The 23,285-nt window shown below is 50.6% G+C and overlaps 1 protein-coding gene and 1 long non-coding RNA gene across 3 annotated transcripts in view; one reads left to right on the forward strand and one right to left on the reverse strand.

Moving 5' to 3' along the window:
* The window catches only part of PI4KA (phosphatidylinositol 4-kinase alpha), a 155,162-nt gene that overhangs the window by 16,847 nt on the left and 115,030 nt on the right, over positions 1–23,285 (reverse strand). For both annotated transcript variants that reach the window (XM_024240188.3, XM_054543085.2), the window contains exons 29-42: positions 23,140–23,259; positions 20,190–20,282; positions 18,175–18,331; positions 17,797–17,924; positions 10,032–10,190; positions 9,680–9,831; positions 9,373–9,480; positions 8,610–8,737; positions 5,418–5,537; positions 5,158–5,237; positions 4,839–5,032; positions 3,304–3,394; positions 2,760–2,927; positions 2,021–2,074 (exon numbers count right to left, since the gene is read on the reverse strand). In XM_024240188.3, the coding sequence (XP_024095956.3) occupies positions 2,021–2,074; positions 2,760–2,927; positions 3,304–3,394; positions 4,839–5,032; positions 5,158–5,237; positions 5,418–5,537; positions 8,610–8,737; positions 9,373–9,480; positions 9,680–9,831; positions 10,032–10,190; positions 17,797–17,924; positions 18,175–18,331; positions 20,190–20,282; positions 23,140–23,259 (1,752 nt within the window). The remainder of the gene's footprint in view (positions 1–2,020; positions 2,075–2,759; positions 2,928–3,303; positions 3,395–4,838; positions 5,033–5,157; positions 5,238–5,417; positions 5,538–8,609; positions 8,738–9,372; positions 9,481–9,679; positions 9,832–10,031; positions 10,191–17,796; positions 17,925–18,174; positions 18,332–20,189; positions 20,283–23,139; positions 23,260–23,285) is intronic.
* LOC129052537 (uncharacterized) lies at positions 12,510–21,121 on the forward strand. The gene is made up of 3 exons (XR_008517593.2): positions 12,510–12,741; positions 15,749–17,370; positions 20,120–21,121. It is a non-coding gene; the product is annotated as an uncharacterized LOC129052537 (long non-coding RNA).

The raw sequence follows: 23,285 nt of genomic DNA on the forward strand, positions 1-23,285 counted from the left end.
TTCCCAGCTACTTGGGAGGCTGAGGCAGGAGAACTGCTTGAATCTGGGAGGCAGAGGCTGCAAGGAGCCAAGAATGCCACTGCACTCCAGCCTGGGCAACAGAGCGAGACTCTGTCTAAAACAAAACAAAACAAACAAACAAAAATTCCCTAAAAATGGAAAGCAAGAAAGAAACCAGTGAAACTCACTGAGTCCTGATTTGGTACAACCACACACAGAAGAATCATTTCAGGCGGCCTTTCTCTGGTAGCCACCACCAAGAGTTCACACGGAGGCCCTGGGTACTGGCTCCCCTCCCCACTGCCTCTGGATCTAACCCTTATGCTAGGCCTGTATGCAAGCAGAGAGCCAAGTAGTCAAGGGAAAATAATGTGGGAGGGGAGCCAGGGGGAAGGAAACAGGTCCCTGAAGAGAAGGTGCCTCATGACAATCCTGTAAGTTGCCACCAGTGTGAAGGCTCCAGCTTGGTGAGCGTGGCTCCACACATATCACCACTCAGAGGTGCAGAGAGCGTGGCACTACCTAGTGAGGGCAGTGAGTGACTCCACAGGACTCAGTCTTTCAGCAAAGGCTGGCTGCTGTTTTAGAAGCACTTTGGTCTATAGACTCCAAGGCTAGCCCCTGGGACACCCAGCCATGGCACTCAGCCAGCCCACAGGTGAGCCAGAGTGGTGAGGACTCAGCCAGGACACATGGAGTCTGCTGCCCAATTCAGCCAGGGAAACGAGGTCAGCCCTGGGGTTGGGGAATAGGGCAGACAAGCTGCACTCAGACACAGGGTGCAGGGGGCAGGCTGGCACGAGGGCACAGGAGGCTCGGGCTCCTGGCTGTGGTCATTCCCATGGATATTTTCTGTGCCATGACCTGTGCTGAGCACTTTATGTCCACGGATACTATTATGGGCTGAACTGTGTCCCTTCAAATTCATATGTTACAGGACCTCAGAATGGTACAGTATTTGGAGATAGGGTCTTTATAGAGGTGATTAAGGTAAAATGAGGTCAATAGGGTGGGTCCTAATCTAGTATGACAGGTGTTCTTATAAGGGGAGATTAGGACACAGACACACACAAAAGGATGACCCTGTAAGGACTCAGGGAGAAGATGGCTATCAATAAGCCAGGGAGATGGGCACAGTGGCTCAGGCCTATAATCCCAGCACTTTTGGAGGCGGAAGTGGGCAGATTGCCTGAGCTCAGGAGTTTTGAGACCAGCCTGGGACAACATAGCGAAACCCCATCTCTACAAAAAATACAAAAATTAGCTGGGCGTGGTGGCACACGCCTGTCATCCCAGTTACTTGGGAGGGGTAGTGGGGGAGGGGCCGAGGTGGGAGGATCGCTTGAGCCCGGGAGATTGAGGCTGCACTGAGCTGAGATCATGCCACTGCACTCTAGCCTGAGTGACAAAGCGAGACCCTGTCTCTTAAAAAAAAAAAAAAAAAAGCCAGGGAGACAGGCCTCAGAAGGAAACAACCCTATTCGAACACTGACCTTGGACTTCTGGCCTCCAGAATTCATGTTTTTTGTTTGTTTGTTTATTTTGTTTTTTGGCCTCCACAATTCTGAGAATAGACATTTCTGTTGTTTAAGCTGCCCAGTCTGTGGTGCTTCGCTATGCAGCCCTGGCAGACTAATGCATACGTCACCTCGTTAATCTTCCTCACCACTTCCGGCTGAAGAGGGCAGGATTCAGGGATTTGAGGTGACCCCACCGATGAGTGGGAAGCCTGGCCAGGCCGCCTAACCAGGCTGGCAACAGCCCCAGAACTGGCTCGCTCCACAGAGCATGCTTGGGCCTCAGGGTGAGGCAGTGGGTGAACATGGCTTCCCCTGGCACGGCACTGGGTATCAAGGGACAATCACAGGGGCTGGGGTAGGGGGAGCAAGGGGACTGCTGGGCAGCCCTGCCCCTGAGGAGGCTCTGAGGAGCCTGTGAGGGCTGGGGACAGACCGGGCACAGGCTGGGTGTGTAACACACTCTGTGAGTGAAGAGGACGGCCATGCAGGTGCGGGCTTACCTTGTCGTACCTGAGGGCCTGCACAATCTGGGGGATGTAGAAGAGGATGGCGTCCTGTGGAGGAGGAGCAGAGTTGGCCATGACTTCTGAGAGCAGAGCCACCCAACCCTACAGCCCAGGCTCTGCCTCTGCTTCTGCTCTGCCCACAGCAGGGCTGAGAACTGGGGAAAGCCCAGAGGATGGCAGGCAAAATGACTGATGGCTCAGAACACAGGAATGGAGGAAACAGGTAAAAGGAGCAAGTCTCCTGCTCTTCAGTGGGCGGGAAGGCCTCGCGCTCCTCACTGGGGAGCCTGCCTCAGGGAAATGGTCTGCTGTGGGTCAGACTCTAGAATATTCCAGAGGCCCTTCTCCACCATCATCATGGCTGTCTCGTGGGCTCCCTGGGCTCCCACAAGGAGTGAGGGACCCTCCACGGGCGAGGTCACTGTGGGGTTCCAAGGCACGGCTGCACTGCTGTGCGGGGTGTGCACAGCTGCCGTGCCACCTCGTAATCAAACTCAAGTTAACTTTGTCTTTAACTCAAACACCTCACTAGGTTAAAAAACAAATGTAACTAGAGAACACATTTGAATTAGAATTAAATCCATCTTCTACAACTACTTGAGCAAAAAATAGGGAAAGGACCAGCATGTAACGGAGCGACCTCATGGCCAATGGTGGGGCCTGTGCCTCTCACCAGGTAAGACCCCTCCCAACAGTCCTATCAGAGGCCAGCTCAGCAGGGCCCTGGGCTCACCGGAGGGAACGACCGCAGGACTTTCACCCCGTACTGCGCCGTGAGAGGGTGCGGTGGATACATGCTGGAGAAGTAGGAGAGGCCCGTGGGTGGGTCCGTGGGCGCCCAGCACAGCACATGGCTGAGCTCTGGAGCATCGGCGTCGATGGTGTGCCAGGTGACCAGGAACTGCGGAGAAGGCGGGGAGATGCTGTGGCTTGGGCAGTCCCGGGACCTCTGGAGATACCTGGTCCACGGGCCACACAAGGACGGCCATGAGAAGTGATGTTTCTAAGCATCAGTAACCATGTGGAAGATGCTTCCGTTGTGTTATGGAAAACAACGTAACTGCAATTAGGGTGAAGTGCATTACATTTTTTTCTACTATAAACAAAATAAATGCTACAGACAAGGAATAGAAAACACAGGAAATCAGAAAAATCATGAATAGCACTGAAGTTGTCAAGTGGTGGTTGTTGTCTCATTTCTAGTTTCAGGCATTTCTGGGTGCAGTGTGCTATTTTGTGCAGTTTGAACTCAGGCCCTGGTACGTGGGCTACACTACCTTGATCGCTTCAGGCACATCACTAACGGCTCCCGGGTCCAACCGAACAAGACGGGTCACTTCGTTCCCGATGGCTTCTGTGTTCTTAAACCTACAGTGCACAGAGGGTATGGGTGGTGCTGCCTCGCCAGGGAACCTGCACTCTGCCACCACACTGGAGTGAGGGGAGCCAGGGGGAAACGCTGAACTGGAGGGATTCACATCAATACCAAGTGACGGCTTGGGTACAAACAAATAGAATGAAGACCTGCTATTTGATAGCACAACAGGGGGACTACAGCCAATAATAACGTAATTGTATGTTGAAAAATAACTTTAAAGAGTATAACTGGATTGTTTGTAACTCCAAGGACAAATGCTTGAGGGGATGGATACCCCATTCTCCAAGATGTGCTTATTTCACATTGCATGCCTGTATCAAAACATCTCATGCACCTCATAAATACAGACATCTACTACATATGCACAGAAATTAAAAAAAAAAAGTTTAAATAAAAAAATGTTTAGCCAGGTGACGGCTAAATGTTCTATTATGCCACTAACTAGTAGGGCTGAACATTAGTGTTTTTTAAAAAGAGCATTATAATCCACTGTGATGAAATGCTGGCACTTTCTTAAAGAAAAACGAATTTTTCTACACTTAACTGTTCAAAGGGCTTCCTTTCACCACCCTTGTCTTAAAACCCCTGCCTCTTATTCTTTTTCCTACCATATCCTCTCCTGACTCTCCATAGCTGCTCATCCAGTGAGTCAGTGTCTCAGTCAACAGTCCAGGGGCCACAAGGCACCTGGCCCATGAAGGGGCAGCTACTAGTTTCCAGGTGTTCCCACCTCAGGCTAACGCAAGGCAGACGTCCCATGAACACTGTGCTTTGAGATAATGCAGAGCTGCTCTGCGATCCTATTCCAGAGGATCAAAGTAGGGCTGGAGAGAGGATGCAGTACATTGGCAGGTCTGGGCTCACAATGGAGAATCAACCACCCTGGACACATTCACAAGAGGCTGTGGACCATCTGGTGGGATTCTAAACAGGGACTCTGTAGTCCCTCTCAGCCACCATAGGTCTGAAGTTCTGTCCCCATAAGAGCTGCCACAGAGAGATCACAGGAATGTCGCTGCTGTCTGCAGCGTGTGCCTCCTCCAAATACTCTGCCACTGAAAGGTGACATCCAGGAACAAACTCAAACCCTCCCCAAGGCGGTTCCGGCAGCCGCCTGCCAGGAGTGACAGCCTCCACATGCCTCCTATCCGGCATGAATCAGATCTTGGCTCTGAATTCACCCTGCTGCTACCTCCCTAGGCTCCAGCTGCTGCAGCATCCCACGCAGGCATCTGAAAAGATCACGAGGGTTGCTGGGTTATCTCTGCACAGAAGGGCTGGGGGAGTGTCCTGGGGCTCGAGGACTAGACTACTTCCTGACCATCCTTGAGAGGGGTTGCAGGGCACTCCTGAGCACTCATGACCCAGCTGGCAAGCACCCTGCGCTGGACCTCTGGTGAGGCCTGTGTCAGGCTGTGGTGCCCGGGGGCCCACCTGGCAGGCAGCTGCACGGCCAGGTAGGGAGAGATGCTCCAGGCGAGGTTCACATTGTCCTTCCACTGCTTCTCACTCAGGCTGATGTACTTAGATCTCCAGTTGGCCACGCTGTTCTCTCCGGCCTGGTCTAGCTCCAGTTCCGGGGCTGACAGCGGGTTGTACCATGTGATGAGACGCTCAATCTCGGTGGCCTGGCAAGATAAGATATAAGGCCTGATATGCACACCTTCCGTGAGTGCCCACATGCTGCCCCGGCCACCAGGTGTTGTACAGGCAGGTGGTGGGCAGCAGGCACAGCTGCACCTGTGGGCCTTACCAGCAGGGACAGCAGCAGCGTCCTGCGCTTCATGTAGTATTTGTGCAGCTGGGAGCCCCGGTTGGTTTTCTTAGACATGCCTAGGAGGAAAGACAAAGCACAGTTGTAGTCCTCAGATGCCACCTGTCTGCCCTGAGTTTCTACACCTAGAGGAAGCTTGCAGTGCTCTGTTCTGCTGTCTGAGCAAGTGTCCATCAAGCAGCTTGCAACCAGAATGATAACTTGCATGTGATGGCCCCAGCAGCACACCTCCCACCGACCTGACTTCTTGGAGATGGTGGACATGCCGCTGGACAGGGGGTATGTGTTGATCCAGCCTTGGGTGGCTTGTTGCCGAGAGCCAACAGTTATGTCCAGGTTGCTGCGGGTGTCCTGATTATCTGAGGGCAAACACATTGTTGATTCTAGAGTGAGGTGGCTCAAGAAAAGGTACCACAAAAAATAAACTACTATTCACCAGAGATAAGGCAATTAGTGGTAGAGTGGGCACTTTCTGGAGCCCTGGAATCGACTGCAGGAACAAACCTGTCTGGATGGTGAGTTTTCCAAAAGCGTGAGAAGTTAAGTATTCTAGATGGAATGTTTAAACATTTTTATTATATTTCTTTTAACCTTTTCAAAATTGTTTTATTTATTTACTTATTTATTTTTCAGATGGAGTTTCGCTCCTGTCGCCCAGGGTGGAGTGCAATGACATGATCTCAGCTCACTGCAACCTCCACCTCCTGGGTTCAAGTGATTCTCCTGCCTCAGCCTCCCAAGTAGCTGGGATTACAGGTGCCCGACACCACGCCCAGCTAATTTTTGTATTTTTAGTAGAGACGGGGTTTCGCCATGTTGGCCAGGCTGGTCTCAAACTCCTGACCTCAGGTGATCCACCCACCTCGGCCTCCCAATGTGCTAGGATTACAGGCGTGAGCCACTGTGCCCAGCCTATTTTTTATTTTTGAGAAGGAGTCTTGCTGTGTTGCCCAGGCTGGAGTGCAATGGTGCGATCTCAGCTCACTGCAACCGCCGCCTCCCGGGTTTAAGCGATTCTCCTGTCTCAGCCTCCTGAATAGCGGGACTACAGGCACCCACCACCATGCCTGGCTAATTCTTATATTTTTAGTAGAGATGGGGTTTCACCATATTGGCCAGGCTGGTCTCGAACTCCTTACCTCAAATGATCCACCTGCCTTGGCCTCCCAAAGTGCTGGGATTACAGGCGTGAGTCACCGCACCTGGCCTTCTTCTATTTAAAATAGAATAGGCTGAGCACAGTGGCTCATGCCTGTAATCCCAGCACTTCGGGAGGCTAAGGCAGGTGGACTGCTAGACACCAGGAGTTTGAGGCCAGCCTGGACAACAAGGCAAGATGCCCTGTCTCAACAAGAACAATAAAAATTAGCCAGGGGAGCTGGCATTGTGTCTGTAGTCTTAGCTGCTTGTGAGGCTAGGGTGGGAGAATTGCTTGCACCCAGGAGTTTGAGGCTGCAGTGAGCTATGATTACACTATTGCACTCTAGCCTGGGCGACAGAATGAGACTGCATTTCTAAGAAAAGTAGAAAATAAAATAGAATAAAACAAATATCATAATTTTCTTGATAAAAGATGGCAGTTATCTGATCACCGGCAATGTACAGTCCTTTAGTACGGTGACAACTTGAGGGCCTGTGGGGGCAGACTGTAAGGACTGTTTGCCCTCTTCTAAGTGGAGCCAGAAAGCTGCCTTAGAAAATCACTACATCTGCTTTTTTCTTTCCTTTTCCTGCTAGTTAGGTTGTCAGCTGTGGGTCTGCTAAAGAAAACCCTCTCAGCCAGGCAATGTGGCTCACACCTGTAATCCCAGCACTTTAGGAGGCTGAGGCGGGCGGATCACAAGGTCAGGAGTTTGAGACCAGCCTGGCCAATATGGTGAAACCCCGTCTCTACTAAAAAATAAAAAAATTGGCCGGGCACGGTGGCTCATGCCTGTAATCCCAGCACTTTGGGAGGCCGAGGTGGGCGGATCACGAGGTCAGGAGATCGAGACCATCCTGGCTAACACGGTGAAACCCCGTCTCTACTAAAAATACAAAAAGTAGCCGGGCGTGGTAGCGGGCGCCTGTAGTCCCAGCTACTCAGGAGGCTGAAGTAGGAGAATGGCGTGAACCCGGGAGGCGGAGCTTGCAGTGAGCCGAGACTGCGCCACTGCATTCCAGCCTGGGCGACAGAGTGAGACTCCGTCTCAAAACAAAAAACAAAAAAAGGCCGGGCGCGGTGGCTCACGCCTGTAATCCCAGCACTTTGGGAGGCCGAGGTGGGCGGATCACGAGGTCAGGAGATCGAGACCATCCTGGCTAACACGGTGAAACCCCATCTCTACTAAAAAAATACAAAAAATTAGCAGGGCGTGGTGGCGGGCGCCTGTAGTACCAGCTACTCAGGAGGCTGAGGCAGGAGAATGGCATGTACCTGGGAGGCAGAGCTTGCAGTGAGCCGAGATCGTGCCACTGCACTCCAGCCTGGGCGACAGATCAAGACTCTGTCTCAAAAAAAAAAAATAAATAAAATAAAACAAAATAATTAAAATAAATAAATAAAATAAAAAAATTAGCCAGGCATGGTGGTGAGCACCTGTAGTTTCAGCTACTCAGGAGGCTGAAGCAGGAGAATCGCTTGAACCCAAGAGGGAGAGGTTGCAGTGAGCCAACATCGTGCTACTGCACTCCAGCCTGGGGCGACAGAGTGAGACTCTGTCTCTCAGAAAAAAAAAAAAAAAAAAAAAAAGAAAACCCTCTCTTGTCTCTCAGTCTGTGCTTAGCAATCAGCTAGGTGCTGGGAGAACAGGGCATAGCCTCCTTGCAGAGGTTTGCTGCTTGTTTGCATGGCATGTTTTCATTTGGCATTCCCTTCCCTGGAATGCTTTGCCCTGTCCACCCCACATGCTGGTGCAGCCTTTCAGACTCAGCTCAACTGTCTCTCTTCCGGAAAACCATCTCTGACTCCCCAACTCTGGATGGGCCAAGTGTCTGTCACCGAGGAGTGCTCCCACAGTTCCCTCATATTGAAATCATCTGTCCATTTGACTGCCTCCTATAAGACAACAACAGACCATACCCCAGTCATGTGGGTGTGCACCAGCCTCAGCCCAATCCTGGGCCGTCAGCTGCTCAGAGGGGAGTGTGAACGCAGCCAGCTGCTCAGAGGGGTGTGTGAACGCAGCTGGTGCCAGCGCAGGGAAAGCGCGGTGAGTGGAGTCTGCTCAGCTGCCTCGGGTGCGTGTTTATGCTTCTCAGCTCAGGCCAGAGGAGAAGCAGAGCCAGGCAGGCATGTACTGGCCTCCAATGACCGTGCAACACAGCCAAGGCCAGGGCTCAGAGGGGTCTACCGGCTTTTCCGTCTCTACCTCTGGCACCCTCAGGGCTGCCCACGTTGCACCCCTGTCCTGCCTGCCTCCACCATGAGCGGCTGCACTGTTGAGGGTTACCTGGGGGAACAAGCTGGCTGGCGGTCAGGTACTTCTTATCTGAGAACATGGCAGTCCAAAATTTAATCATGATGCTTATGTCTTCACGCAGTCGCTTCTCTCCTTGAGTAGGGAACTTTGGGGGACAGCTTCAAACAACCATAAGAGAACAAGGGCTGAGTGTCTGGAGTCAGGGACTAGAGGCCAGTCACACAAAGCAGTGAGAAGGTGATGTAGACAGTTTCTTAATGACAAAAGGTCAGCCCAAAGCCAGTCATTAGCAAGGATGATCTGGCCCATTCCCATGGGAAGGTGTGGTGGCTCGGGAGCCCTCTTATGCCCTCCTCCCTCACTGCCCACAGCAGCCCCTACAGCTTTCCACTGAAGCTGCACTTGTGGCAGATCAGGGCAAGGAAGCTGTACTCATACAACAGCACAGCCTATGGGTGCAGAGCCCCAGGCAGTGGGTGTTTGCAATTCTTCGTGCAATAAGCCTTCACATTAATAGGGAAATTAAATGGATGCACTTAATCTCCTAAATCAGTTGAACTGAGGGAAAATTTGCCTACATCTCGCTGGGAGGCTAGCTCTAAGTACACGGGACACATGCACAGGGCCGAAGGATATTTAAATCCAGGGGGCCAGGGATACTGAAGGAGGATGTTGGTAAGCACAACTGGGCAACTGTGTATTCCTGAGTGACCTCCTGGGGGTCTGGGGCGATGGAGCACTTGGTGGGGCTGGGCCGTCCCTGGACGCTGCACAGCACATCTTGGGGGAGTACCTGAAGTAGTCAAAGGCAGTGGAGTAGATCTTCTCGCGAAGCACATTGCGGATGGTTGCATTTGGAACCACGTCGGCATGCAGGAGGGACAGCCCCAGGGTCAGCAGCCTGTGAGGGAGCCCGGGACCTGGTCAGAGCAGGAGCCTGGCCTGGGGCCAAGTTCACCTTCTGGACTCTCTTCCCTGCCCTTCCAGGAGCAGCTCACTGAAATGTGTTCCCCGTCTACAGAAGTACCGTGATACACAGACACCCCATGACATACTGTACACACCAGGGGCCCTGTGCTCCCCAGGAAGAGGGCCCTCACTTGAAGCGGGGCCCGATGGCCGCCACGTGCCGGTTCATGCTTCCCTTGGCCCCGCCGATGTTCAGGGACATGGAGCGCTGCAGCAGGCTGGAGAAGATCTCCACTTGGTCAGAGCTGCAGTACTTGGCGATCTCAAACCGCTGCACCAGGAACTGAGCGAAAAGAGGAGGACGCTGTGGTGGTGGGGCTGAGCCGGGCTAACCCTGGGGCCGGCAGAGACAGCTGAGGAGGGGTTCTGGGCTGACCGGCCGGGCTTGCTGGAGAACTTGGGCTCGGCTACCCCCACCCCAGCAACAGTCCTGGCCCCCCAGGTGGAGCACCCCAGAGCCTTGGTGGGGGAACAGGCACGTACGTCGATCCAGATGTAGTGGGGGGTCACTTCAGGGGGACAGGGTTTGGGTTGACTTGCTTCCGAGGCAGCCAGGGGGTCTGCTTCCTTTATCTCAGCAGAAAACAGGCCAAATTTCTGCTCCACCGTCATGTGCCAGGCCCCTGCCATCTCCCGCATGAACTACAGATACAGAAGGAATGTTAGTTCCTCTGTGAAACACAAAAAGGGGCTACTGTCATGTTTTCTCTAATTAAAAAAAAGGAACATGTGCTCACTGAATAAGATTTAGAAACCAAGAAAAGTATGAAGAAAAAAATGAAGATCGCCTATAGTCCCACATCCCAGGGTCATCCGTGTCAGTGCTTGGTGTATTTTCTCCAGCCTCTCAAGGCTGCATTCTGTTCAACCCGGTTCACAGTGTGGACATTGCAGGGTGTGAGGTGGCACCCTGGGATGTGCCTGATGACCTGACAGGCACTGGGTAGGTGACTCTTCTCTGTAACCCTGAGAATCCTCTGTGGCTGTGAGCGGGAAGACCCCTGTGTGGGCTGCTGAGCTGGCAAGGGCAGAAGAGGGTTCTGGATCCAGAGCCTGGCTCCTCCTCTCCACCCCACACAGACCCTACTCGATGCCTTCATCCAGCTAATCAGATCAGGAAAGGCCCATGGAGCCGAGGTGAGCCTGCAGCCACCATGGCCAGGCCTGGGAGCCCAGGGTCAGGCTGCTCCCACAGCCCAGTCATGCACAGCCAGGTCCCCATTCCGTAGGGGCGCATGAGGGGTGCCCAGAGGGAGCAGCATGGTACCCGGGAGACACCTGGGTGCTGGAGAGAGTAAGAGGTGCAGCTCACACGTGGAAAGCCCCCACAATTTCTGGGTGTTTTTACAAAGAGACTAAGAAACAGCATTTGGCGTCTGGCCATAGAGGATTCTATCCCTCTGTTGTCCCAGCAGCACCAGCTTCTACAAGGGCTCCAAGTGCCTGTGCAGAGGTGGCAATGAGGCCTAGTGAGTAGAACACACACCGCGGCTCCCTCCCCGTTACCCATCCCCTCCCTTCTTCCTGATGAGGTGGATCAGGGTGGCCACGTGGCCAGTCACAGGGCTCTCAGCCAGGGTCCCTGCTGGCTGAGGCGGCCACTGTTCTCCCCGGCCACTCTAATGAGCCAGGGAGAGTGAACTGGGCAAGGCCCTGGGAACACATGCCAGGGTGAGCTTCATAAGGTCAAGGCAGCTGGCCTCTGCCTTTTGCACTCTGTCCTTGTCTTCCTTCCTGCTGGGAGGCACAGAAGCCATCTGGAGGCTGTGAGGGTGGAGACAAAGGCCACATAAGCCCAGGATGGTCAGGAGCCGACGGAAGCCTGGGGCGGGGCTCTGTCTGCTGCTTCCCTCTAAGCTGCCATGGGGTGAGGACTCCTGGGGGACGAGGCACTAGAGCCTGCTTTCTGTTTCCTGCAGAACCAATTAGTCTTATGGAAGCAGACAAGGGAGCAAAAAAATGGGGGGGGGACCCCAGAACTGCCACGGACAAGAAGCCATGGCAGAGACACACTCCCACCTATTTGTTAAACAACCACATCCTGGTGGCTGCCTCTGTGCCAGGGCCTTGTGGACTCTGGGCATGGTGCTGTGAATGAAGACAAACATGACCACACAGTCTATGGTGGGGACCACAGACAACAAGAAATAAGCTACACACACTGAGAAACACTAAGAAACAGCAGTGTGAGTGAGCGTGTGACAGACCAGGTGGCCAGGGAGAGCCCTAGAAAGGAGGGGACATCTGAGATGAGCCCTGGAGAAGACACAGGAGTGAGGCGCAAGGCACGGCCGTCTGAGAAGAGGGAATGCATGATGCGGCCTATGGTGGGAGCAGCCCAGGAGGGCAGCTTCAAAAGTGAAACTGATGGGATGTGCTGAGAATCATCCGTGGGAAGTGCAAGCAGGACCCCAGCATGGCCACAGCACAGCAAGCGAGGGGAAGAGGGAGGATGGAAGTCAGGTGGGAAGGGGGCTTGCAGGTCACAGAAACAAGCCCACCTTCGAGTGTGTAGGGGGGCTCTGATTCCCCCCTGGCTTGTGCCAACTGCATGTGGAGAAGCGAAAGATGCCTGGGGGTGGGGAGCAGGAGGCCAGGCCAGAGGGCAGCAGCTGGGATGCTGGGACTTGTCAGATCCTGGATAAACCTCAAAGGTGAAGGTGATGGGATGTGCTGAGAGTCATCTGTGGGATGTGCATAAGAGGGAGTCAAAGATGTCTGAGCAGAGAGAAGGACCTCGCTGGCATCTACAGTGAAGGGAAGGGCCATGCTGGCATCTACACTGAAGGGAGGGACCTCGCTGGCATCTACAGTGAAGGGAGGGACCTCGCTGGCATCTACAGTGAATGGAGGGACTTCACTGGCATCTACAGTGAAGGGAAGGGCCACGCTGGCATCTACAGTGAAGGGAGGGACCTCACTGGCATCTACAGTGAAGGGAGGGACCTTGCTGACATCTACAGTGAAGGGAGGGGCCACACTGGCATCTACAGTAAAGGGAGGGGCCCCACTGGCATCTACAGTGAAGGGAAGAACCACCCTGGCATCAACAGTGATGGCAGATGGGCGACCAGTGTAGCGGTGTCTGGAGCTGAGGTTGGACCCATTAGTTGGGGCTGCTAATCAGTTCACCATGTGGGCTGTGGGCCAAGCCACTGAAGGGATGCACCTGGATTAGGAGTGACTGGGCTGGGTAAGCAGTAGAGCTGGCCAGAGTGCCCAGGCAGGGAGGAGGAGCCCTGGGGCATGCCAGTACTGAGAAGGCCCTGAGCTCAAGAAGGTCCCTTTATTCTGGAGGATGAAAGGGCTACAAAAATTACGAAGGCCTTAAGTCCCTGGGAAAAGCAGTTAGGCTCCCACAACAGCTGCTTTCAAGACCCAGAGCTCTGAAGGAGGCTGTGAGCAGCTTTCCCTGAGCTGATCTGTCCTCCTACTATCTGGGACCTGCTAGTGATATCTGTACTCCATCTGCCCTGCCCCCAGAGGTCAACCAATCCACTCCTATCTGAGGACCCACTCCTATCTGAGGACCAGACAGGGAGGCCAGAGGTTCAAGGGCACCTGGACTAAGGAAGTGGAGAGGAGAGAGACGGATCTGGGCTCCAGAGCCCCAGGTACAATGTGAGGGCTGACACGTGGTCAGGAGCACCCCCAGTGCCCTGTGAAATGGGAACGGCTACAGCCCCTACTTTTTCTTTTTTTTTTTTTTGAGATGGAGTTTCGCTCTTGTTGCCCAGGCTGGAGTGCAATGGTGCGATCTTGGCTCACTGCAACCTCTGCCTCCTGTGTTCAAGCGATTCTCCTGCCTCAGCCTCCTAAGTAGCTGGGATTACAGGCACATGCCACCACACCCGGCTAATTTTGTATATTTAGTAGAGACAGGGTTTCTCTGTATTGGTCAGGCTGGTCTCAATCTCCCGACCTCAGGTGATCCACCTGCCTCGGCCTCCCAAAGTGCTGGGATTACAGGCGTGAGCCACTGCGCCTGGCTGAGCAGCCCCTACTCTTAAGGCCCACCGAGGTCTGAGGCTGAAGCAGCATATGGAAAGGAATCCTGACCATAGCAGCACTGTGTCCTGACAGTCACAATCTGTGGTGAAACCAGGGCTTCCAGAAGACCCTGAGAGGAGGGCACACTTGTCCTCTTCTGGGAAGTGGAGAGTCCCACCAAGAGATAGTGTGTAGGCAGGTGTGTGCAGGCAGGTGGGCACCTGGGCCCACACAGGAGTGAGTGTGGCTAAGACTTCCCAGGATCGGGTCCCTCCTGAGCCCAGAGGAGGACAGCCTCAGGGTGTGGGGGAAACTGCAACCATCAGCCTAGACCCCAAGGCCTGGGTTCGATGGACAGGAGAGTAGTATACATATAATGCCCTGCTCAAGTTGGGCACACAGCAGGACCAGAGCAAGTTGTCAGTTACTAGTGCAGCCCACATGCATTTATTTTGGGTCATGAATTTTAAGTACCATACAAGGATCATGAATCTTTCCCCTCTCAGTGAAATGAAGGTCCCAGACCCCTGTAAGGAGGTCAGGCTCCCCACTGTCCCCACGCTGAGATGCGAACAGCAAGTGTGACATCTCTTCATCTCCTGGGCACTATGGGACCTGGACAGGTCAGGTCCTTGTGGAAGCAGAGACAGGGAGTGAGGACCTGAATGACCACGTGCTGCTGGGGCCAGTGCCAGGTGTGAGTGTGAGTGGGTGGAGAAGCCTGACACAGGCCAAGGGACCTGAGGCCAGCTGAGCCACTGGAGATGGCAGGAGCAGGAAGTGAAAGCTGGACTCCAAAAGACCCCAAATGAAACAGTAATTTGGTTTGTATAAAAATCCCTTTAAGACACCTTTCCCAATTTTGCTTAAAATAAAAAAAAAAGGAAGTGGGGTAAAAAGCAGGAAGAACCCATACTTCCTGCCAAGACCAGCTATTGAGTAGGAGGAGGAGCCACCAGACATAAGAAAGACATCTTGGACAGGCGTGGTGGCTCACACCTGTAATCCCAGCACTTTGGGAGGCCGAGGCAGGCAGATCACAAGGTCAGGAGTTCAAGACCAGCCTGGCCAACATGGTGAAACCCCATCTCTACTAAAAATACAAAAATTAGCTGGGTGTGGTGGCGCATGCTTGTAATCCCAGCTATTTGGGAGGCTGAGGCAGAAGAATTGCTTGAACCCAGGAGGTGGAGGTTGCAGTGAGCCGAGATTGCACCATTGCACTCCAGCCTGGCAACAGAGTGAGACTCAGTCACAAAAAAAAAAAAAAAAAAAGCAATTGGCCGGGCGCAGTGGCTCACGCCTATAATCCCAGCACTTTGGGAGGCCGAGGTGAGCCGAGATCGGGCCACTGCACTCCAGCCTGGGCGACAGAGTGAGACTCCGTCTCAAAAAAAAAAAAAAAAAAGGCAACCAAAAAAAAAAGTCCCAGCTACTGGGTCAGGAGACCAAGGCAGGAGGATCACTTGAGCTCAGGAATTTGACGTCAGCCTGGGCAACATAGCAAGACTGTCTTCAGAAAAAAAAAAAATAATAAAGAAAAAAAATAAAGACCTCCTTCTCTCTGGGAAAATATACAGCAGTCCCCCTCAACTGTCAGTTTTATTTAAATGTACAATGTCCAGTATAGAAGCAAAAACTTTCAGTGAAGAAAAAATATAAAAAGAAACTGACCCAAGATGACTCAAATACAAGAACAGACCAGATAAGGAAATAAAAATAATTACAATAAATATGCTCAAAGATTTATAAGAAATAATGGAAAGAATGCATGAAGGTAAGAGAATCTCAGCAGCAGAAAATGCAAACTATAATAAAGAATTAAATGGCTGGGCGTGGTGGCTCATGCCTGTAATCCCAGCACTTTGGGAGGCTGAGGCAGGCACATCACCTGCGGTCAGGAGTCCAAGACCAGCCTGGCCAACATGGTGAAACCCTGTCTGTACAAAAATACAAAAATTAGCCGGGCATGATGGCCGGTGCCTGTGATCCCACTTACTTGGGAGGCTGAGGTGGGAGAATCACTTGAAGCCAGGAGGCGGAGGTTGCAGTGAGCCAAGATTGTGCCACTGCACTCCTGCCTGGGCAACAGAGTGAGACCCCATCTCAAAAAAAAAAAAAAAGAATTAACTAGAAATCCTAGATCTGGAATTGTTTCTTTTTCTTATTTTTAAATTAAATATTTATTTATTTTTTGTTTTGTTTTCTAGATCTGAGAATTGTATCTGAAATAAAAAATATACAAGATGGTTTTACAGCAGAATGAATAAAGCAGAAGAAAAGAACAGTGAACTGGTATACAGGTTAAAAAAAAATTAACCAAATGAAAGAGTGAGAAAAACCCTGAAAAACTGAAAAAGACTACAGAGAATGTCGATGATCTATGGGACAACACCAAGTCACTAATATGTGTACCTGGAATCCCAAAAGGAGAAGAGAGAGAGAATGAAGTAAAAAAAATTTTTAAAAATATTGACCTTGAGAGCCTAGGAAGTAAAAAAAGAAAAAGAAATGACAAAGAAATATTGACCTCAAGATTTCCAAGTTTGATGAAAATCCTAAATCCCTAAAATTAAGAAGCTCAATGAATTCCAACAGGATAAATACAATGAAAATCACACACAGTCAAACAACTAAAAATGAAAAATAAACATCCAACAAGTAGTCAAAAGAAAAACAATAACATATACAGTCATCCTTGGTATCCTCAAGGGAACTGGTTCCAGGATGTGGGCCATGGATAAGGAGGGCCGGCTGTACTGAGAAACAAAAAGACTGTTGACTTCTCTCCAGAAACAATGCAAGCTAATAGACAATAGAAGATAATATCTGAAATGCTAAAAACAATAAAACAAAAAACTATCAACCTAGAATCACAGGCCTAGAAAAAATAATCCATATGCATCAAAGATGAAGGTGAACTAAGATGAGAGAATTTATTTCCAGCAGACCTGCATTACTGGAACTGTTAAAGAAAATTACTTGGCAGAGGAGATCACAGGAAGACTGTAAAAGTGTGAGTGATGAAAAACATTTGGATAAATTATAATGCTGTAACAAAGCCTCGTCTTAATTTCTTTGAGAGACTTTTGACTTTTTTGAACAGAAACAACATTATAAGGTCTAATGCATATAGTAGTAAAATATGATAACAGGACACAAGGAATTAGAGGGAGAAATTGGGTGTCATAATGGCAGTGGGTGTCCACAATGGCAATAGTATACAGCTGTCTCTGCAGAATCGTCTCCCTGGCAAGAACTATAACTGCTGTGGCCACTCCAGTTGTCATTTACGGACAGCTCACTAGGATGCAGGTGCTCTTGTTATGATGCTCACCATGCAGGTGAGGAGCCCTGCCCAGGAATCAGAGCCCTGCAGGCTGAAGCGTGACTTCCACAGGCCCTTCTGCATATCTTTGATGGGAGCAGGCTGGTCAGGCTGAGAACCCAGCACTCCCCTGACTTCACAGGTTCACAGGTGTCCCCCTGACTAGATAACCTCCCCCAGGCGCCCACTGGACCAAAATGTTTCCTAAGAGCACTGAATGGTGTGATTGATACAAACCCCACGAGGTTATAAAATATCAAGCAAATGTGAGATATTATCATCACTGCCACCACCACCAGCCTGGAACATTTTAATTCCATTTTTGGAAATATTCCCATTTTCCTGAGGGAACAAGAAAATCAAAATCCCCCTTTCTGACCACTCATTTAAACTGATCCTAAGAAACACAGAAAGAAAACATGTCAAATTCCCTGCTACCCTGACAGTTAACAGGATCTCTGAAAAATAAAATTGTTCTTAAGTGTTTATCTAATCAGCTGAAAGGTGAGTATAAACTTCCTTGTGGGCCCCCCGCAGTAGCAACTCCAGAAATACGGATGCAGGGAAAGGGGGCTGATCCCAAGATTAGGTCAAGAAAAACGTTCCTGTGGACAAACACAACTGCTCCCAATCAGATTCAAAGTTAACAGGTGTTCAAAAAGCTGGATTTCCAATATCAGTAGGGAAATGGCTCCCCCTACCGAGGTTTTGGGAGATAACAGCTTCTAGGCACCAGTGGGATGCTGTTAACATATATTCTATTTTCTGTGACTGTCAGGTATAATCATAGAATCTATAAGGAGACTGAGGCTTGAGAAGGTGAGGGGCTTGCCCAGTGTCTCCATGCTTGGTGGTGGCAGCACCAGGGAAGGCTCCTCCCGTCTCTTATCCCATCCCATCCTCAGTGCCAACCCGAGGTCAGGGTCCTACCGGCACTTCCACTCCATCCTTGCCGGCCAGCAGCCACTCCCAGCAGGCCAGGGCCGTCTCCATGCCATGCTCATTGAACATCCGGAGGGGACCCCAGCACAGATGATGAAGGAGCTGCGGGTCACAATCTGGAACCGAACACGTCAGTCAGAAGCCTCCAACAACGGCTGAACCCCAAAACAGCTTCCCTAGGCCAACAAGAGTTGACCAGCTGGGGCCAGTGATGGCCTTTTATTGACTTTCCACTCATGAGAGATACTCCTCTACTAGGGGAGCTCCTGCTCTTTCTCCGGCCAGTACTCCAGCTGGCTATGGGTCATCAAGGCCAGCAATCATTTAGAAACGAGCCCAGAATTCCACAGTGCTTCAGTGAGTTACCTTTGCTGCTAATGAGCATTGCAGTCAGCTTGAACATGGCCTGCGTGTAGTGCTGAGGATGACTGCGGTCTAAAGCTGAATGTAGATCCTGGACCATCATTTTGTTCAGGTCAGACATCTGGCCTGTGGTGCCTGAGAACCGAATCATTCCATATACCTGCAAAAACATTCTCATCAGCAACTAAGCATATAATCCAGGCAATGTGGGTGAGGTTCTGGAAGCCACCAGACCACACTTGTGGTGGCACTGGTGGGTGCCTCGCTGCCCCAAAGTGGAGCTCATGCATGCAGAGAGACAGGCTCATTTCAATGATGCTACTACTGATCACAGCTTTTTTTTTTAAAAAGAACAGCTCCTCTAGAAATGCATGTTGGCAGTGCCACCACTGCAGATGTTCCCCAAGGGTGGGAACCTTGTCCCTCATCATTGTACCCAGCAGTGAGCCTGGGGTCTGACCCACGGTGGGACTGCATGAATGTGAGCTGGATAAATACATTTCCTCAAACTCAATTAATGACTCAAACATAATATCAGCCTCATTATTTTTTTGAGAGAGGGAGTCTCGCTCTGATGCTCAGGTTGGAGTGCAGTAGCATGATCTCAACTCAGTGCAACCTCCACCTCCTGGGTTCAAGTGATCCTCCCACCTCAGCCTCCCAAGTAGCTGGATTACAGGCATGCGCCATCACGCCCAGCTAATTTTTGTATTTTAGTAGAGACAGGGCTTCACCATGTTGGCCAGGCTGGTCTCGAACTCCTGACCTCAAATAATCTGCCCGCCTTGGCCTCCCAAAGTGCTGGGATTACAGGCGTGAGCGGCCACACCCAGCCCTCCTTACTATTATGAATAATTTTTTCTTTGAGACAGAGTCTTGCTCTGTTGCCCAGGCTGGAATGCAGTGGTGTGATCATAGTTCACTGCATCCTCGAACTCCTGGGCTCAGGTGATCCTCCTGTCTCGGCCTCCCAAAGTGCTGGGATTACTGGTGTGAGCCACTGTGCTTGGCCAACCTATCTATTTTTAAAGACAAATATAACTTTTTTTTCCAGAGAAAAGAACACACAAGTGACAGAGTGCTAAGAAGGAGTGAACTCCCACTCAGACCAGGCCACTGATAGACTTTCAGAGTCGCCAGGGAGCTTAGAAATGGCATAGACTAGGCCGGGCGCGGTGGCTCACACCTGTAATCCCAGCAGTTTGGGAGGCCGAGGCGGGTAGATCATGAGGTCAGGAGATCAAGACCATCCTGGCTAACACAGTGAAACCCCGTCTCCACTAAAAATGCAAAAAATTAGCTGGACGTGGTGGTGGGTGCCTGTAGTCCCAGCTACTTGGGAGGCTGAGGCAGGAGAATGGCGTGAACCCAGGAGGCAGAGCTTGCAGTGAGCCAAGATTGTGCCACTGCACTCCAGCCTGGGCGACAGAGTGAGACTCCATCTCAAAAACAAAAACAAAAACAAACAAACAAAAAGAAATGGTGTAGATTAGCTTCTGAGTTTATGGAGCAGGAAATGGAGGCCCAGAGATGTGATGGCACTGGTCAGGCTGGAATAAACTGTGGTGTGGTGGGTGAAAGCCCATGATGTGGAGTTGGAAGATGTGGTTCCAGACCCCACTCCACTTGTGTGACTTTGGCAAGTTACTTAATCTTGGGAACCTCCGTTTATCTATAAAACTGGAATAATAATACATACATCTTACCAAGTGCCCAAGAGCCTATGGCATGTAAATGTTTGTTACTACTTTAAAAAAAAGCCAAAAAAATTAAAAACCTTCATTCAGTGTAGCCAGAGTGTACACAGAGTTACCCTCTTGTGGAAAAAACAAGTAACTGTCATAAACACTCTGGAATGTGCCAAGAATCCCCCTAAAATATGCCCTTTAAATCCTCCTAAAATATGTTAATTCCATATCACCTGGACCCTTTGTTCATTTTCCACTAGGAAGCAGCCAACAGGCCTCAAAACAAGAGGACACTTTAAAGGACCTAGGGTGCCAGGACAAGAGAAGTACCTCGCCTGCGTAGCGGTTGCGCAAATTCAGGGATGCCATGAAGTTGGAGTAGTCTTTCTTCACACAGGCCGGACGCTCGGTCAGCTGAGTTGCCTACAGACAAATAACCATTATTTTAGACTATGGCAGCACTATCCTTTTCTCGTGTTTACCATGGCTAAGCCTAAACCCAATTAAGAAGTCACACTAGGATCTGGGGGTTACTATTAATAAAAATCTTCACTGCTGGCAAGTTAATAAAGCAAAATATTTTAGAATACCCAGCTGTTTGATATGTTCCATAAGAAACTAAAAAAAAAAGTCTCTGGAAGGCAGTTTCTGCTACTGGTAAATAGGTCTTTGCAAGAGAAAGAATCACTAGATTGTGAGAGTAATTGTCACCTGCGATGGAAACGCCATCACATGGAAAGCATTCACAGCCATCTCCTTGAGAGTTGTGTGTGCAGCTTATAAATGTCACTTACAGACCGTAAAGGGGCTGAAGGGGAGAGCCAAGGCCAGCAGGCTCTTAAACATCTGCTGGCTGCTCTTCAGTCTAATGGGAAGAGACAGAAAAGGGTACACCTTGAATACAAAGGCAACCCACAGAATGGGAGAAAAATATTTGAAAACTACCGCCCACCCACTCCACCCCTCCAGCCACTCTCTCTGCTTCAGCCTCAGCCTCCCAGCCCCAGGGCCTCAGTGACCTGGCTTCCTAACCCAGGCTGGCTGCCACACCTTTCAGTTCCTGTTCATCCACGGTCACTGCAGAGTACATGCATTGAAAAGGACCTCCTTTCGCATTTCCCTTTAGCATCAGTACTAATGGGGAAAGTGAGCTTCTCAACTGTTTTGAGTTTAGAGGGATTTTTTTTGAGGGGACATGGTGTGGAGAAAGAGGACCAGGAGAAAAAAATACAGATGTTGGGGAATATTAAAATACAAACGAGAACAAAAATACATGATTTTTCTCATGAAATTATTAAACTGGTTTATTTAAAAAAATAGATCATGTAAAACTGCTTTACATTTTCTGGAAACAATGTGGTCTTTGGCACCAAGCAGGACTGAGTTAGAGCTTGGCTCTGATACTAATCAGTTGTGAGACCCTGGGAAGTCAATGTCTCTGAGCCTCAATGTGCTCATCTGTAAAGTGGGCATAGGAGTGGCCCTCTCACAATGTTGTTACACGTTCAACATAATGACACACACAATGTCCTGGCATGGCAAACAGCACCTGGTGGGCAGTGCAGGCCAGCTCCCTCCCTTCCACCATCACTCCTGACTGCCCAATGCGATCTCGGCTCACTGTAGCCTCCGCCTCCCTGGTTCAAGTGATTCTCCTGCCTCAGCCTCCCGAGTAGCTGGGATTACAGGTGCACGTCACCATGCCCGGCTAATTTTTGTATTTTTACTAGAGATGGGGTTTCATCAAAAAAAAAAAAAAAAAGAATTTTTTTTTTTTTTGAGATGGAGTCTCGCTCTGTTGCCCAGGCCGGAGTCAGTGGTGTGATCTCGGCTCACTGCAAGCTCCGCCTCCCGGGTTCACACCATTCTCCTGCCTCAGCCTCCCAAGTAGCTGGGACTACAGGCGCCCGCCACCACGCCTGGCTAATTTTTTGTATTTTCAGTAGAGACAGGGTTTCACCATGTTGGCCAGCATGGTCTCGATCTCCTGACCTCGTGATCTGCCCGCCTTGGCCTCCCAAAGTGCTGGGATTACAGGCATGAGCCACCGTGCCTGGCCCCAGAATTAATTTTTAAAAATAAAAAAAAATAAGTTAGAGAAAACCTAACTCACATCGAATTTTCTGGGGAAAAAGAACCAAATATTTTAGGCAAAACAGATCTTTCACAAGTCAGCTGGCTAGAGTCTAGAAAAGGCTTACAAATGGGAACACATATTCTATTTTACGTAATAAAGCTTTGCTCCTACCACCCCCAAAAAGGAAAAGGCTTATGACTGTCATAAACACTTACAGTCTATGAGTTCCGCCTCTGGCCTCTGTGGCCACCCAGTGGCAGAGACGTCCAGGTCAGGACACTGATACCTGGTGCCCCATCAGACTAGGAGGCCTGGGGCGGGCGGCCCTGCAGGTGCAGGCTGGACCCAGCTCAACCATGTCTGCTAGACTGGTGTCTTTAGAGATAGTGCAGTGAACTCGAGGGAAGTGCCCTGATAGCAAAATGAGGCGAGATGACACCAGCCTTCTCTGGCACAGCCTCAGGCCCCACAAAGGCCAGAGGGCACTCAGGCCTCTCTCTCTTGCCGGTAACCCAAGGGAGGCCTGTCACCCTTCCTCCTGGGTGCTCAGCCTCTGCACCTCCACATATCCCATCCCACACTCCATTTGGAGAGAGTTGGGAAGCACACATGGCCAGGCTCTAGATTCACATTAACCAACAGAATCTCTGTGACCAGCTCCAGTCACATGGCCAGGTGGAACTACCTGTTTTAATCCTATTTAACTCTTAGCTCTAATTTAACTCAGAAAGTATTGCTGTGTGAACCTTCTGTCCTCTAGATTAATCTCTAGCAGAACAAGAAGCTGAAGGCATTGATGTGCGGTTCAGCACCTGCAGAAAACAGAACTGTTCAGGAGTCCAGTATACGCTCCAGATAAGTGCAACTGTGGCATCGCACTGCCCGTGTCCAGTGGAGCTCTGTTTCCAACCTCTCAGATGGGGACATTCAAATCAAAATCTGATCATTGACATATCAAGCACTGATCCCCATAAATCCACAAATTAAAAAAAAAAAGCACAATAAGGAAACACTCATTTCAATGGCCACCTCTTCTTTGGGCCAAGGTGCGGCTTGCACCACTACCATTGTCAACAGACATCCACAGCACCCTGCATGTACTCATGTGCGTCATGAAAAGCAACAGCTGAGCTCTAAGCCTTCCCCTGCACTGTGGCTCCTATGGTCTAAGGGGTCACTGCTCTTCAGAAGGCTCACACATACCCCGAGAGTTGTGTTCTGCTTGTTGTAGCCAGCAAAGTGAAGGATGCTCTCAGTGGCCATGGCCAGCCCCGTGTGCTGGGACAGTCCTGACACCCAGTTCTGATGTTTGTTCAGATATTCCTGAAATAGGAAAAACACATGCGGTT

The sequence above is a fragment of the Pongo abelii genome, chromosome 23 (assembly GCF_028885655.2).
Source record: "Pongo abelii isolate AG06213 chromosome 23, NHGRI_mPonAbe1-v2.0_pri, whole genome shotgun sequence".
Lineage (NCBI taxonomy): Eukaryota > Metazoa > Chordata > Mammalia > Primates > Hominidae > Pongo > Pongo abelii.